The 15,646-nt window shown below is 39.3% G+C and overlaps 1 protein-coding gene across 2 annotated transcripts; it reads right to left on the bottom strand.

The window, feature by feature from the left end:
- Nucleotides 1–964: 964 nt before the first annotated feature.
- NFIL3 (nuclear factor, interleukin 3 regulated) lies at nt 965–15,646 on the bottom strand. 2 transcript variants are annotated; one of them, XM_041486765.1, is made up of 2 exons: nt 15,531–15,646; nt 965–4,948 (listed from the first exon to the last, which is right to left on the bottom strand). In XM_041486765.1, the coding sequence occupies exon 2, from the start codon at nt 4,753–4,755 to the stop codon at nt 3,382–3,384; it is 1,374 nt and encodes a 457-aa protein (XP_041342699.1). In that variant the 5' UTR covers nt 4,756–4,948; nt 15,531–15,646; the 3' UTR covers nt 965–3,381. The 2 variants fall into 2 exon arrangements, with proteins under 2 accessions (XP_041342699.1, XP_041342700.1); XM_041486766.1 differs by lacking the exon at nt 15,531–15,646 and adding an exon at nt 13,737–13,758.

Genomic DNA, 15,646 nt, shown 5'->3' with positions numbered 1-15,646 from the left:
ATTCACCTCTCTATTAAAATATTGGCATTGAGAGAACATGGGGCTATATTATTGTGTTTATACACAATTAAGTTAGGCAAATTTAATGAACGAGCTGTACACACACTTTGCATTGTTAATTAGCCACCAGTCAGTATCACTAGGAAAAAGTTTATCTTGCTAATCAACAGTCATTTTTCAGACTTATTTTCCATGAAGCCCTTCACACTAACAATTATCATGAAAGAGAATTTATACTGCTAAGTCTCAGAATTACCAGTTTCTGTATGTGGCCTTCCATAACATTTGTAATTGAAGACACTAAAATGAGAAAGATTCCCCTTTTGCGATGTTTCATGTTGTTTTGTCAATTGCTGAGTTTACAACAATTTTTGTAAGTCAGAGTATGTTATGCCAGTTTATTCACACTTAGATAAAGCCCATTTTGTGCTCAAAAACAACATTCTGATGTCCCATTGAGACTAGATGACCAGCCAGGGATACTTTTTGCATGGCGACTGATCACGTTTCCTGCAGTGCAAGGAAGGCAATTTGGAAGAGCACAGTTGTCTGGTGCTACATAACTGCGTACCAGCTGAAGGCTTGGAGCAGGGCAGTCCCACTGCATTCCTTCCCTCCCCACCCCCACAGGGTGACACTCCCATCTTTCCCATTTCACATCCTGAGGGGAAGCAGGCTAAAGATGGGCAAGCAGGGTGAGGGCTCTGCATGAGGAGGGCATCTATACAACAGTTACTGCAATTGAGCAGTTCAGAGTCAACAGCTGTAGCCAATAATGGGGCTTTGCATGTACCACCCACACTCTTGCAGTTTGTACCTTTAATAGATATGGGAAAGATATTCCAAGTATTAGATGGAGAAACAACAACTTCAGCTCGGGAAGATCGGTCATCAACCAAAATTAATGCCCCTGTGTTGGACTATGATGATGAACATAATAGAAAAGCATGTGGTAGGTTAGATCTGGTTTTGAACAAAAGACAAATTATTTATTTCTTTCTTCAAATGAAGCATAACACTAAGGTATAAAGGGAGTATAAATAACATCTGATTGTGCTCCTAAGCTCCATGCTATAACTTTCTTGCAATGACATCCTTCAACAAATTAACTACATCATTACTGTTAAGTATTAATTGCACAAAACAGATACACAAAATATATAATGAGCTAGAAAGAGGACAACATTCTTCCATTATGACAAACAATTCTAACAAGAAATGGAAAAAAACCCAATAGATCTAGGCTTACACTGATGGCAACACTGAGAGTTTTAAGTCCTCTCCTTGAACACATTACATGTGATAAATAATATGCAAAATATTTAAAGAATTTTATTGTTGCTTACAGAAGATACTTAGCAAGCAAGGAGACAGTAGCCATAACTGCCTCATGTCTCATATCCCCATCATTCAATGCAAATTTTTACATTTCATGCAATAATCCTGAGCTTATTTTCAGTAACATTGAAATGTCATCTATGTTAATTACCAAATACATACAGAGCCCAGCTATGGGGTCTATTGTATTATTAAGGCATGAAAAAAGAATAGCAGTTTATCAACTCTGAATGCCACAAATACAGCACAGCAGTTAGAAGGCTCAAAAAAGCTCAGAAAGTACCAGTGATTTCTGTGCGAAGGTCCTCCCAGAACACAACTGAATCATCAGTTCCTGAAAAGGCACAGAATCAAATCCTGTCCTCACTGACATCAGGGAGTTCTGCCATTGCCTTGACTGCTGGACCAAGCTTCAGAGCTATCAGGAGTGACTCAGACTCCTCTTCATATCCCCAAAAAATTGACAAACTTCCTCTCACTCAAGTCAAGTATTAATTTAAAAAAACAATACCTACATATTGTTTTGTTAATTAGTATTTTAAGCCTATGGAAAGGTTCAATTCATTATACAGTATGGCAATTAATAAAAAGCCTTTTCAGAAAAAGCTTATTTGTTAGTCTGATTTATTAGTACGTTAAAAGAAGGGGGAAGTATCATGAAAAGAACCTCTGCCAAGTTATGCTCTGTTTATGAATTAATTTTAGTTTTAAAATGAAAGATTTTGGTAAGCCGAACCAAGGATATGTGATACAATTCTAGACTCCATGGTTCAATGGCTCTTCTAAAAGACAAAGAGCACTGCAGCCCTGTCCAGTCGTCAAGTGAAGAACTCATCATCTGCACAAGTTGTAAGGGGCTAGCAGTGTCTAGATTGTGCAGTTCTTCACACAGTCTCTATTTTACATCTGAGAAATTCTTGCAAAATGCCCTTTAGCAAGCCAAGATATTCCAGTTCAGTTAATTAAGCCATTGAAACCAGGGACAAATTGCTGGCAAGACTTACTTCATGCATAATTGCATTATGTCCCATTCTGGGAACTAAAATAGCAGATGATATTTAATTCTGCAACTGCTATTGCCTAGCCTCTGTGTAAGTATTTACCTAGCTGAGCTCAGTTTACAAATCCAGTAGCCTTATACTTCATGTACAGGTGGCCCATGGACTGCCACGGACAGAATGCTGGTATGCAAGAGGGGTTGACTTTCCATGCCTGCACCCCTTGCAGATGCAAGCCATCCCTTGGCAGAGATGGTGCCATCCAATTGTGTCACTGCAAGGCTCTGGAAACTTTGCAGATGCACAAATCTGACTTAACTAATTTCACCTAAAACACCAAGTTATAATATTGAAAAATTGTTTGTCACACTAAAACATTCAGGAAACTCATTACTGTCTCATTTGAGACTGAAGGAGAAAAAAAAGGTTGTTGATATTAGTTACTGGGTTAGAATTTGCAGGGCTTTTGGTTAATTTCTACTAAGAAATAAGTTAAAGAAGGCTAAGGCTATAAATTGGTACTGTTTCATTTATAAATATTCACTTTACTTCTCTTCTAAAAAACATGTTAAGGAAAAAGGTGGCCAGAAGGATCACACATGTTGTAAATTGTAATTTGGTTGTCAGGCTGCAAAAACCAAAAATGTAAGTGAAGTTGAGCACAGTGTAAGAAAAAACCCAGTTTTTAATTAACAACTTATTTACAAGTTCATAAAATCAACTGAACTGGAGTAGATGTTCTATGTTTGTCACCAATATTTTATTATAACTGGTAACTTGCACGCTTTGTAGTAGAACAAAAAGAAATTGAAGTCCACTATATACAGCCTTTGTACAGGCTACTTGACTATACTCAAGGCATAGTGATCATAGCACAACCTAGTCTTCATAATAATTTGTGCACAAAAAGACACCAATCAGACATTATGTGAACATTACAGTGAAATGACATCACAAGTCCAGTGAAAATTCAGCATCATACAAAACATATTGATCTACTGCAAATGACATCTTTTGAAACAATAAGCCTTTTTTCAGTAGTAAATTAACCAGAGTCTGATGCAGAGATTTGTGTAGTTATAAGTCTTTTAAGTGAAGCAACCTCTGCAGATAAGTTTGCTATGCCCTGCTTCAAATAGAGATTCTCTGACTCAGAGACATTGTAGATATTGTCTTTTATTTCAACAACTCCAGTTTTGCAACCACTCTGAATTTTAACGTTGAGTTCCTTCTGATGCCAGAGTTCTGGTTTAAGTGACCAGTCTTGGATATTAGTCACTTGAACCGAGAAAGGAGTGTGAGAAGAATGCACCAAGTTTTGTGCACCGTGTTTTTCAAGCTCAAAATGCCTTTTTGAGGACATGTCAATGGGTGACGACAACTTCTGCGTTGCATCATAGTCATTATCCACTGCTTCCACTTTAACTTGCATGGCTTTGGCTTTGATTCGAAGCTTGTGAGGCAAAGCTGAAGAATTCACTTCTGGAACTTTAACTGTTGCATGAACATTTTTATGTTCAACTGGGGAATGAATTGGACCCTTAGGAACCTGCTGTTCATCTTCTCCATCAGATGACTTTCCAACTACACCATCATCAGTTTCTGACGTTCTCGGGGAATTACTGGAGGACCTATTAACTTGCAAGAGAGGAGGAGAATGTGAGTACACGTTAAAGGTAGCTCCCATGTAGTTTGGATATATGGACGCTTTATATGAACCTCTGTCATCTCTTGGCTCTCTCTCTAATTCCATGGGCTCCTGCTTTATAATCTGGAACTTATTTTCAGGACTTCTACAGTTGCTTTGTATACGACTTGGTTGGGTATGCTCTACAGTTGATGTTTCAGATACGTCAGACATCGAGCTTTGAGGAGAATGTTTAATGACAGAAATACAACTGCTACCAACTATAGATGGTTCATGTTCATCTACAAATGAGTTAATATTTGATTTGGAACTCTGATAATCTTGAAAATACACAGTTGTTGAGCTACTGAGTTTCTGTATCTCTTGAGCATAGGCCGCAGAACTAATTAAACCAAACTTTAACTTCAATGAAAGCAGCTCTGCCTTCAAAGTGGCATTCTCTTCTCCCAGTGCAATTAGTTTGTTCTCTAAGACAAGGTCATTCAGTCTTCGCTTTTCACGAGATCTTTTGGCAGCTTCATTATTTTTCCGCCGTTTCTCCCAATACATAGCATCTTTCTTTTCATCTGGAATGAATTCTCGCTTTCTCCGGCAAGCTGAAGATTTGCTCTTTCCACTACTTGCTTCAGTAAGTAGTATATCTTCATTTGTAGACAATTCTTCAGATACTTCTGCTAAGGTTGACTTAAGTACCATGATTTTGTCCACATTGCTACTTGTGTCAACAGGTCCGTGCTCCTTTTTAAGGGTCTGCATTTTTCTCAGCTGCATCAGAAACAATTTGTAGAAGATCTACAATCAGCCACAGAGCAAGCTATCTCCCCAGTACTTCTCACTCCACAACTTGATAAATACAGTAATTTTAAATCCACACACATTCTTCCTTTTCTTTCATAATCTCAGACAGAAATGTCTGTCTAGAACCAATTTTCTTAGCAGATTCAATGGGAATCTTCTTAAAAACCTGAAATAAATAGAGAATTTTATTACTCTTTAGGAATTGCTGGATCAAAACACATAAAAGTAGCCATTGATAAATATTTCAGAGAAGAATTTGGTTCATTAAACCTGCTGTGATATGAAGACAGTTTAACACTGAAACTATTGATTTTCTAAATTTCATGACACCTAGAGGTAGAAGATTTGCTTCCAAAACAAATATTATTTGATTTTTATTGATTCAAGGATGAATCAATTAAAAAACATTTTGAGAGTTTTGACCCTACAGTAATGCTATAGAGCCTTCCTTGACATAACTGGCCAAACTAAAACCTTCCAACAATTCAAACTGCAGGCCACGAAGCACATTGATGAGCAGCATTGCAAAGTATCCTGTTCCACATTAAAGCATCTCTTCTGAAAACAGCTGTGGTGTATGACTTAGAAATACAATATATTTGGGTCCTTCAATGATTAAAAATAACATAAGCTGATTTAGAGAAGGAGTGCTATCTATTGTCTTAAAATACCACCATTATCCATGATCCAACACTTATCTATTAAGCATTTAATTGCTGCTTTTGAATCCTGAAAAAAAATATATACATATATATCTACATGCAAGTGTTTTTATCCATCATATTAATTCAAACTAGCAAGTTCACACACAATTTGGGCAAGTACCTAACTAAAAAATGTGACAGAAAATTATGTGATTTTCTAGTGTCATAGAAAGGAAACATTAAAATCAGTATTGAAAGATACATTAGAGAAATAAAATTTAATTCAAAATTTCCATTTGACAAATGTTGTATTACGTCAAAGTAAAGTTTAATATCATTGAAGCATGTGCTCCTCCAGGAAACAGTATTTGCATTGAAGTAAAAGTTTATACCCATAAGTCTTACCACTAACAAATAAAAATTAGCTTAACCTTTAGCTTCAGGCATTTTAATCATGAAATATGAACTTAAGAGTTTATATTGGCCTTTGTTTTATTTAGTGCCTTTTAATGCAAAAATATTAAGATCACTTGGTCTTGATCTTAGACAAAAATTCTCAGTATATGATTTTTTACAGTCAATCACATTCCTGGTGAAAAGAATGTAGTATGCCAAGTGCTTTTATAGAACTGACTCTCAAGTCTGCAATCATTCTTGCCTGTATGACCAGAAAACAAACAAAATTAAATAATCAGCCACTTCAGATTAATGTCTCTATTTACTGGGAATGTTTTTACAATGGCTAATGAAACTAATTTTAACATTATCAGTCAAGAAAGTTATAAAAGAATTAATGAATTGTATTCGGCCAGTTTCTCTTGTCTTTTCCAGAAGGCAAAGTGGAATGAGCGACGAAATAACAATTAAGCGGGGTCATAAAGACTAAGGTTTCAAGCTGGGTTCTGTTCCATCAAACCATGCCAATTCTTCTGTCATGAAAAAATTAACACATTTAATAGAACAACTAAGTAGAATTTACTAAAATCCATGCTAAATTACTGACATGTAACTATTTGTCTTTGATAATACAGCCCTAATGAAAAATAGAGTTAGACACCAACCACACCAAAGACAGCATCTAATATTTTAGTGCAAAAGCAGCACCACAAATTGTCATGTTTGAAAAGAAGAAATATACCTCACATACACAAACAGAGTACATAGTTAGACCCGATGCAAAATTTCAAGTGGACTCAAAAGGGAGCTTTCTGTCAAGATGGAAGGAGCTGGATCAGGTTTAAAAATAACAATGAACCCTACAGCAAGGCAACATCTGTTTCTCCAAATTTTCAGTACAGTTTGATTTGCTGAAGTAGGGGTATAGATATTTTGTCTGTTTCACTGATTCAGAGAATCAATTTTTTAATTAATATTTATATAATTTTAAACCTAGTGTAACTCAACACTTTAAAAAATCGTTGCTGGAACTTTAAAACAACAACAAAAAAGAGAAGCCAAGGCCACTTGACTTTTCGTCACATTTGTAGAATATTCAGTCTCTGTAGCATCATTTTACACTAACAGAATACTGGGATTTCATTTCATTATCCTGTAGAACTGGGAGTACAGTTACTGATCCATAATTGTCTTGATCCACTACAATCACTGTATTCCCTGTACCAGTAGCACACATATTTCATGGCACACAGCAGGAAATTGTATAATGTACTCCACACCTATGAAATCATTACTTGTCTCTTAGTATGTATCTCAGCCAACTCTCACCTGAGCAAAAAGTGCTCAAAACAAATTTTGTGAAATTTCATGTCCTTATCAGTTCACAGCTCTTACTGAACTTAACAATACTGGAGAGCTACACTCAAATCAAAATATTTGTTCTCCCAGAAAACACACACTAATATGCATATCTCATCATTATTATTACCACACATATATATATAGTGTGTGTATATATATATACACATAAGTGTATATATATAAATGTAGATGTTCTAGGCTATATGGTGCATATATATATATATATATATATATATATGTGCCATATAGCCTAGGTAGCATAAGAAGGAAGTACTTATAGAATCATTGGATGTTTTAGAAGAACAAAACCATACCTACACAGATAAATACTTTTTTGCCCCCCATAATATTCCCATCTTTTATTTCCATGTGATATAAAAGCAACGTTTGGTCTTGAACAAGATTGGATCTGGATAAGAATTTGCACCTTGTCTATCAGTATGGTCTCCAGCTCAAAGCTGTTCTGCTTCAGTGTTTGTCCAACACTGTGGTCTAGGAAAAATACTAATAATAGTAATAATAATTAGCAAAAAAGTTTCTGGACTGTGGGTTGTTTTTTTCCTAAATGAATGTAGACTAATGACATAGTTCCATCAATATTATCATATTGATAGATAAAAACACAACTGCATGTCCAAATATCCTCCTGCAAGGTTAAGACTGGCACTGAGCTGAACTTAGCCCAACCAGCTGCAGAGTTCATGTCCCTTGTTCCATGGGACATCTGCAGATGCACTGGAATGGCCCAATCTGCTCACTGTAGCACTGTTAACTCCTGTTTTGGAGTCTCCTTCCTGTACACATTGTTCCTGGCACAAACAGACAGAATGCAAGTAGCATGCAATCCACAGCAAATATTAAGCATGTACCAAAATGACTGTGTTTTTGCATGCAATATTCAACTTTGCTCTCTGCCGGAGTCCATCAGTAAAGCTGTCACGACAGACATGTAACCCACTGACATAGTCATATGAGTTTGCTATTAATGCAGTTACACCTAATGCCATTACTCTCCTGAATGAACAAAACAACAAAAGATCTTTAACTCTGTCTGTATTTCTTGAGCACTTTTATTATGGTAACTGGGACTGTGGCTTTACACAGAGGAGTCAAAACCCTTGTTTAGTTTCATACTTCTAAACACTTGTTTAGAAGTTTCATACTTCTAAACACTTGTTTAGAAGTTTCATACTTCTTCATGTGGATCAGCCCAATGCTGAGTCTGTAAACGAATTAAATTCCATCTGATAATGGCAACATGCCTTCAATGGAACCAGACATTTCACTTCACTTCGCTTGCATTTTATAATTCCATTGGAAAACATGAGTATTTAAACATAAATTAATGAACTGTAATGATTCCTCTGACTACATTTCAAATTCCAATATTTTCCCTTATGATTAATTTTTCAATTGCTTTATCACTCCCTCATAAAGTGTTATAAAACCAACATTTGGTTGGTTGATGTTAATGGCATTGAGTGCCAATTCTACAATGTAATAACACTCGACCCTATTAACTTAATTACAAAGCCAGTTTTGCTCCCCCAGCAATTTTGCCATTGACTTCAGCAGAAGCAGAATACAATCCCAGATCCAAGTATTAATGAGACTGTTGTATAGGACTCATACTATTGAAGCAAAAAATTATGCATGCAGAAATCACAAAAATTAATTTATCCATGGGACCTCAAAAAATACTGAATTGACAACATGGCACATTCAAGATCTGATACTGGGGATTTATGTATTCACACTGTAATAATTGAAAGGTCTCAAAGTTTGGACAACAAGGCCACAAGCTTGATCTCTTCTGTGTAATTTAACTACATAAATAATTTCCGCTTTAGAGAATGTATGGGAGCCTCCTCATGTACCTAAGCTTTTCCACAGAGTAACTGCATGCTTTCATTTATATTTAGCAAAATAATTCATGCTATTTCCAAGCACATTTTTTCAAACATATCCTAGGATAAAATGACTTTAATTCTACATCTCTAGCATTTTGATAGTGATTCTACCACACTAAATGAAATCCTATCTAGCATTGGATGCTCAAGCACAATTCAGTTTTGTATCATTGTGTCTACAAAAGGAATACATATCAGTCCTTAAAAATGGAAGAATATAACAGTAACATATAGCTTCTTTTGTTCTAGGAAAAAACATGCCTCTATCATCACCACCACTATATGGCACACTCTAGAAAAACAATTACACTCGTCTTAATGTCTCTGCTTATTTTTAGTTGATGTTTTCCATGTTTTGCGTAAGTATCTTTAATTATATAACTGCCAGCATTCTGCCCCAGTTTATCGATTTTGAAAATCTGGCTACATAACAGATAAGCTGCTACAGAAGTTGTTCATAGATTCAAAAGTTACCAGTTTGCAATCCAAATTTTGTAAAACTGAAAGATATATTTTGCACTTTATCTTCAAAGTATTCCAAAACCAGATGCTATCTATTTCAATACTTTTATGAGGTACGGAAAAAATATCATTCTCATCACACACTGGACAGAAAGCTGAGTTTAAGCTCAGATGGTGCATGCACAGCCTTCCTAAACACTGTTGAAAAATTTTGGAGATACTCTACCTCTACTGCTTACCACAGACGAAAAATAAGCCATGAAACTCTGCACCTATCAATATCTCTATCTATCATAATTCAGAAATCCAGGGTATTTCTGATCTCCACTGAAATCCTTCAACATAACTTCTTCTTCTTGCCCTTTACCTGTAACAGTTTGTGAGTTCATGTTCCTGTTGAAGAAAAGCTTTAATGCTGGATACGCTGAAATAGTGATATCCCTGGGACAGATTTGTGGGCCAGAGGGTCTAGACAATGTAGAACAAATGAAGGTAAAACTTTTTGAGAATACCTAGGTGACTGCATTTTATGCTATGATGTTCACGCTATCTGCAGTCACACAGGGGAAAATCATTCACAATACAAATATTGCCACCAATTTCTGCTGTTACGTAGTAATGTGCATAAGGACCATGAATTTGTTTCAACAGCATGAAGCAATGCAGAAGTATCGCTCCTGTATGCAGTTTCCTTTTCCTACAACTTCATGGACATCCTAAGTGCTTACTGTTTCAGGACCAATGTGTAATTAGGTCAGTGGAACACTGATGATGATAACTTTGTACAAGATGACCCACTTTTGCTAAAATGTTGATCGTGTTATTGAAGGAAAAAAATGGAACATGTCCACAAAATATATTCCATCGGGCACATCAGAAATCATTTATTATGACACTGTTCAATCAAATTTAAGGAAAAAATAAGTAATATTATCATGGAACTTGAAATACTATTGCAAATTCATATTACTCAACTCCACATTGTACCCAGAAAGCTGATGTCATACATAATTTTTATGAAAGGCTTTCTTCGTTAGAAAAATTACTTAAGTTACAGTTTATCTTAAGAAGTACAAATTAACTCATTAAAGTATGGCCTGCTTACCAAAGGTTAATTACAGAAATAAGATTTCTATTTGGAGAGCACAAAACATATGTTAAGGGTAGCTGTTGTTCAGAAAAAGTCAGTGAAGCTTAGTAAGTGCCAATTTGTCCCACATTTTCTTTCATTCTCCTTTTGAAGACAGTATGATCAGTCTGAAGACAGATCTGTTCATGTTTCCCAAAACAAGCTATTTATTGCTCTGGTTCAAATGGTGAAAAACAAGATCTAAGAATATTACTGATAGCACCAGGTGAAAATTTAAAACTGAGGAGGAAATAAATATATCTTGGGTAAATATTTAATTACATATATATAATATATGTAGTATACATATGTAAATACACAATTTAGTAACACCATATCACTTTCCAGTATTTTAATAAAGCCTCAGTAGAAACAACTGTTACTGAAGTTACAGTACTATGACAGTATGTTTCTCATTTCAATAGTTACTTGACAGCAGGAAGACCTAGACTGTGAAAAGCTATAACTTAATAGCAACCATGTTCTGGAAATACAATCTCAGGTTTCCCTTAGTTACAAATCATTAAAAAAAAAAAGCCCACAAAATCAAATATTAATTATTCTGACAACAAATAGCTTTCTATTATTGAACTGTGTTCTTAAAATGCCAACCATGGACCAGACCTTCGGCTGACCTAAATTTATATGGCTCTATTTAAAGGCAGCAGAATTATGTCAATTAATCCCAACTGATGCTCTAAACATGCATCTTGTTATATAACAACTGAAGTAAATATATAAAATAAACGCTAGCTGTAAATTGTTATCTACCACTCACAGCAGACAGAGCAGAGAAATAGCAATATTTAGAGCTCCAATTCTGTGAGATGGACCAGACCACTGCCCATGCTGAGCATTATTTTCTTTGTTGGGTTGCATTCCACTTACAAAGAGAAGTCTTGCAGCACTGGCATCTATATTGTCAGCTGTTGTGCAGACACCTCTGTAGCAAAAACTGGTTAATTATTCAAATACTGCAGGCCAGACTGAAAATTACACCAAGGTGGAGCAACTCAAGAAAGGGAAAAAAGCCATGTCTTAAATAGGTATTTTTCCTAATTGAATTTTGTGACATATATTAAATATATATATTCTATCTCATAGTATGCTATTTTGGACGTGTACCAATTCAACAAGTGATTAGGAAAAAACACAAGGTATCTAAGGTGGCTTTACATTTATTTCAGACCTATCTTATAATACAATTTTTAAATAACATTGCTTCTACCACATTTTTAGTCAAGACCAAGTATTCCCTTGTTGACACAATCTTGTTTTTGACAGTCATGCTTATCTGAGTATTAGACAGTTACATTATCTTGTAGCTACTAAAAAAATATTTTCAAATACTGTAAGGTAATGCTTTAACACTTTAAAATACTAACACGGAAATCAATTGTCATTTTCTTTTAGATTGGACTGCAGGAATTGGCCATCTATTTGCATTTTTTTTCTATTACATAGCCTAAGCACATTTATATCTCATAACTGGCTGTAATGATCATGGCAAGGTCACCTAGAAGAGTCAATTAAGCTGATGAGTCAGATACATTGCTTAACAGTGTGTAATAAGACTCAAACAGAGGATTTTATTGTTCATATTATTGCATCACAGTGATGTTATAACAGCAGCAAGATTGCTGTCTGGAAAAAAACTATTGCATAAGCCTAGTTTGCATAACTATTTGTTAAAATAAGTCAATTTAAAATGAGTTAAAGGTTTATTTTATTAAAGAGTTTTATTTCAAGATAAAGGATTGGAAAAAAGCAGCATGGTGCTGAGACCTTTCTCAGACTCTCTTTTGACTATTGCAATAGATAGAATGTCTGTATGTGCTATAAATTTCATCCAAAGCAAGGCAAATACTGTTCCTTCTTAACATGAGATAAGCTCTTTGGAGGTCATGTAAGTTCATACTGCCCATGGGAAGATTCTTAGCTTCTTGACACCTGCACATCAGTTTCTTAAAAACAAAAACAAACAAACAAAAAAAAATCCCCTCCTCAAACCTCAAAACAAAATGCAAAACAACTCCCACCAGAACAGCAGAGGCTTGAGCCTTTGGATGCAAATTCAGGAAGCTGGATATTTTGAAAGCTAGTTAAGAGTCCTTTGGAGCACGAGTTAAAAATATAAAGTAAATGAAAGTGGAGGCAGAACATGCTAAGGCTTATTAGCATTTTAACAAAGACAGCTATAATGTGAGAACTTTTGTAACAAAACTGTTAGTGCCAATGTTATTAATGATCCTTATTCAGTAGTCCTTGAAGTAGTTGGTTTAAATCAGGTTTTTGGGCCAAAACACCAAATCCTTATTCATTCGAGTTTCCTATCAAAGTCAACATTTTGATTGAATAAGAACCATAAAAGCAATGCACATAGCAATATTTCAAACGAGGCTCTGGATTTAATTAATTACTGAGGAGGGCAAAGATAACTCAAAGTAGGTTACATACACACTGGAGCAAACATAACGAAACTAAGTGCAATCATTCAAGTTACAAGGAAAAAAAAAAAAAAAAAAAACAAAAAACAGGGCTGTTTTTAACACAACAACTCCAAAAGAGCCTCACTGTCAAGGCTGTACTTGGCCCCAACAATCAAGTAGCAGAAAAGTTTACGCAGTTACCAAGAATATTACATTTTTAAAATACTTTGTTGCTTCCTATACCTACTTCCTATAGCAGGTACAACGAACATAAAGCCTGTGGCTGGGGTACTCAGTTGGGAGATTTTTGGTCAGAAGCACAGTGATGTTGGTTCCACGTATCGGAGAACCGTTTTAGTTATTAAAAAAAAAAAATAAAAATAAAAATAAATATCACCTCATCTTGAAAGGCAAGTTTTCGTCAGCAACTTTCAAGCTATGCTTCTATCGAGGACACAGCACAAGCTGGCCCCAAAACATACAGCCACTGCGACGTCGAACTGACTTGGGTAAAAAATTAAATTACAGAATTGGGCAATGATGATTTTTTTCCCCCCCCCTTTACGATGTTGTTGTCGTTCGTTACGTAGGAGACGAAAGAAAACGCTCAGCTCGTGCCTACCTGCGAGGGCCTTTGTCTGGCGATCCCTGCCTGCAGGCGACGGTGGGACTAGGGGGGTGATGGGCAGCGGGGTGGGGACGCTCCGCGGGGCGCGGTGCGGCCCGAGCTGCGGAGAGCGTCCGCCGCCTCAGCGCCGCTCGGCCCGCACCGCGCCCGCCACAAAGGCTGCCCGGCTGGGCCCCGCGGCCCCCTACGTGACCGGCGGCGCATGGCCCCGGCCCGCTCGGCCCCGCGCTATCAGCCCGCCGCCCCCCCGCCGCCGCCGCCGCCCCAGCCCAGAACAAAGGGCTGAGGGGGAGCGCCAGCGCCCCCAGCCCTCGCTCGCCCGCCGCCGCCGCGCCCCGTCGGCCGCCGGGGAAGGGAGGCAGCGGCGACCACCGAGAGCCTCAGGGAGGAGAAGGTGGACGCGGAGGACTCGTCGGGCTCCACGCACCCGCTCCGCTCCACCGCCCATCGGCTCTGTCACACTGACCTACTACCGGCGGCCGCCCCCGGAGCCCGGCTCCGCTGCCCCACGGGGGCCGGCGGCACCTGGCCCCAGCCCGCCGCGGCCGTCAAGGCACGGCCGGGACGACTCTTCCTCTCCCCTCCAGCGCAGCTGAGATCTCCCGTAAACGCCTTCCTTGCTTAAATCAAGCCTTTCCCGTTTGGTTTGTTTTGGTCTGTTGTTTTGTTTGTTTTTTTTTTTTTTTTTAATTATTTTTCATTCTTTTTTTCACTGAAAGCCCGTACCGGAGAGATGCCACGGCGTCTAGGCGAAACGCCTTCCCTAAAAAATAAATACAGCCTGATCTAAAACGCCTCCGAAGGCGTAGAGTTAAAAATCCGAGCAAATGCCTCGAACGTCTTACACACGCACGGCTCTGGAGAAAAGACCAGAAATAGCACATGAAGCCACAATTGCTAAAACGCGAAGGGGCTAAATATAGACCCAACACAAATCTCGTTTTAAGGCACCCGGCACGCAGCCGGCGAGCGCGCCTCGCCTCCCCACTCACCCAGTTGTCTACTTCCCTTAATAAACACACTTTAACAAAACCTGTTACAGTTACGGGTTTGGGGGGCTTTTTTTCGGGGCGAGATTGTCCTAGTTTCTTTGTAGGGAGATTATAAAATCGCATAATTAGCTCCCTCTTCCCAGCCCGCTGCCAGCATATTTTGTGGTTACATAATGCAACATTTCCAGGAACTATTATGCGATCGGTCCCGCAGCGCCTAAAAAACAGCGACAAAAAGTGACGGAAAGGGCTGGCTGAGACAAGCGCAGCCCCGGTCCCGGGCCGCTACCATTGATCCCGACTGCCCGCGGGCAACATGCCCCTACGCCGCCCGAGAGAGGACTGGGTCTGGCCGGCGGGCTCCGGCAGCAGCTCCCGGTGGTTTTGTGGCCGAGGCACGGCTGGCGCTGCCTGGGACCCAGCCCTCCGCCCCGCACGGCGTTCGCCGCGGCAGCTCCGCTCTCCGCCGGCACATTATGCAACGCGGAGAGCCGCTCCGGCGGCGCTGCCCGGGGCTCGCTGCGAGGACACGCAGGGGGCAGCGCGGCACGCCAGGAACGAGCATGCCCCGACAGCGAGAGCCGTCGGCCGGCATCTCCCGGGCTGCCTCCCGCGCCACCACCCCTCCGCCGAGCCGCCCGCCGCCGCGCAGAGCGGGGCCTCCGACGGACCCTTCCCCGCCCGGCGGCGGCCGCAGCTGGCTGGGCTCCCCGTAAGCAACCGCCGACCCCCGCCCGAAGCTAGAGCAAAGCACCGGGCGGGCACCCCAACTTTGTACGCGCGCCTTCCTCCCTACCTGGAGCGCGCCGCGGAGCGCCGAGCATTCCTCGCCCCGCGCCGGTCCTCGGGCTAGGCGGGCGGGCGGCGGAGCGGAGCGGGCGCGGTGCGGTGCCGCGCCGTGCGGGCGGCGGC

Source organism: Pyrgilauda ruficollis, unplaced genomic scaffold, assembly GCF_017590135.1.
Source record: "Pyrgilauda ruficollis isolate IOZ18807 unplaced genomic scaffold, ASM1759013v1 scaffold78, whole genome shotgun sequence".
Lineage (NCBI taxonomy): Eukaryota > Metazoa > Chordata > Aves > Passeriformes > Passeridae > Pyrgilauda > Pyrgilauda ruficollis.
The sequence above is the reverse complement of the archived record's forward strand: the minus strand, read 5'-3'. Positions and strand labels throughout refer to the sequence as shown.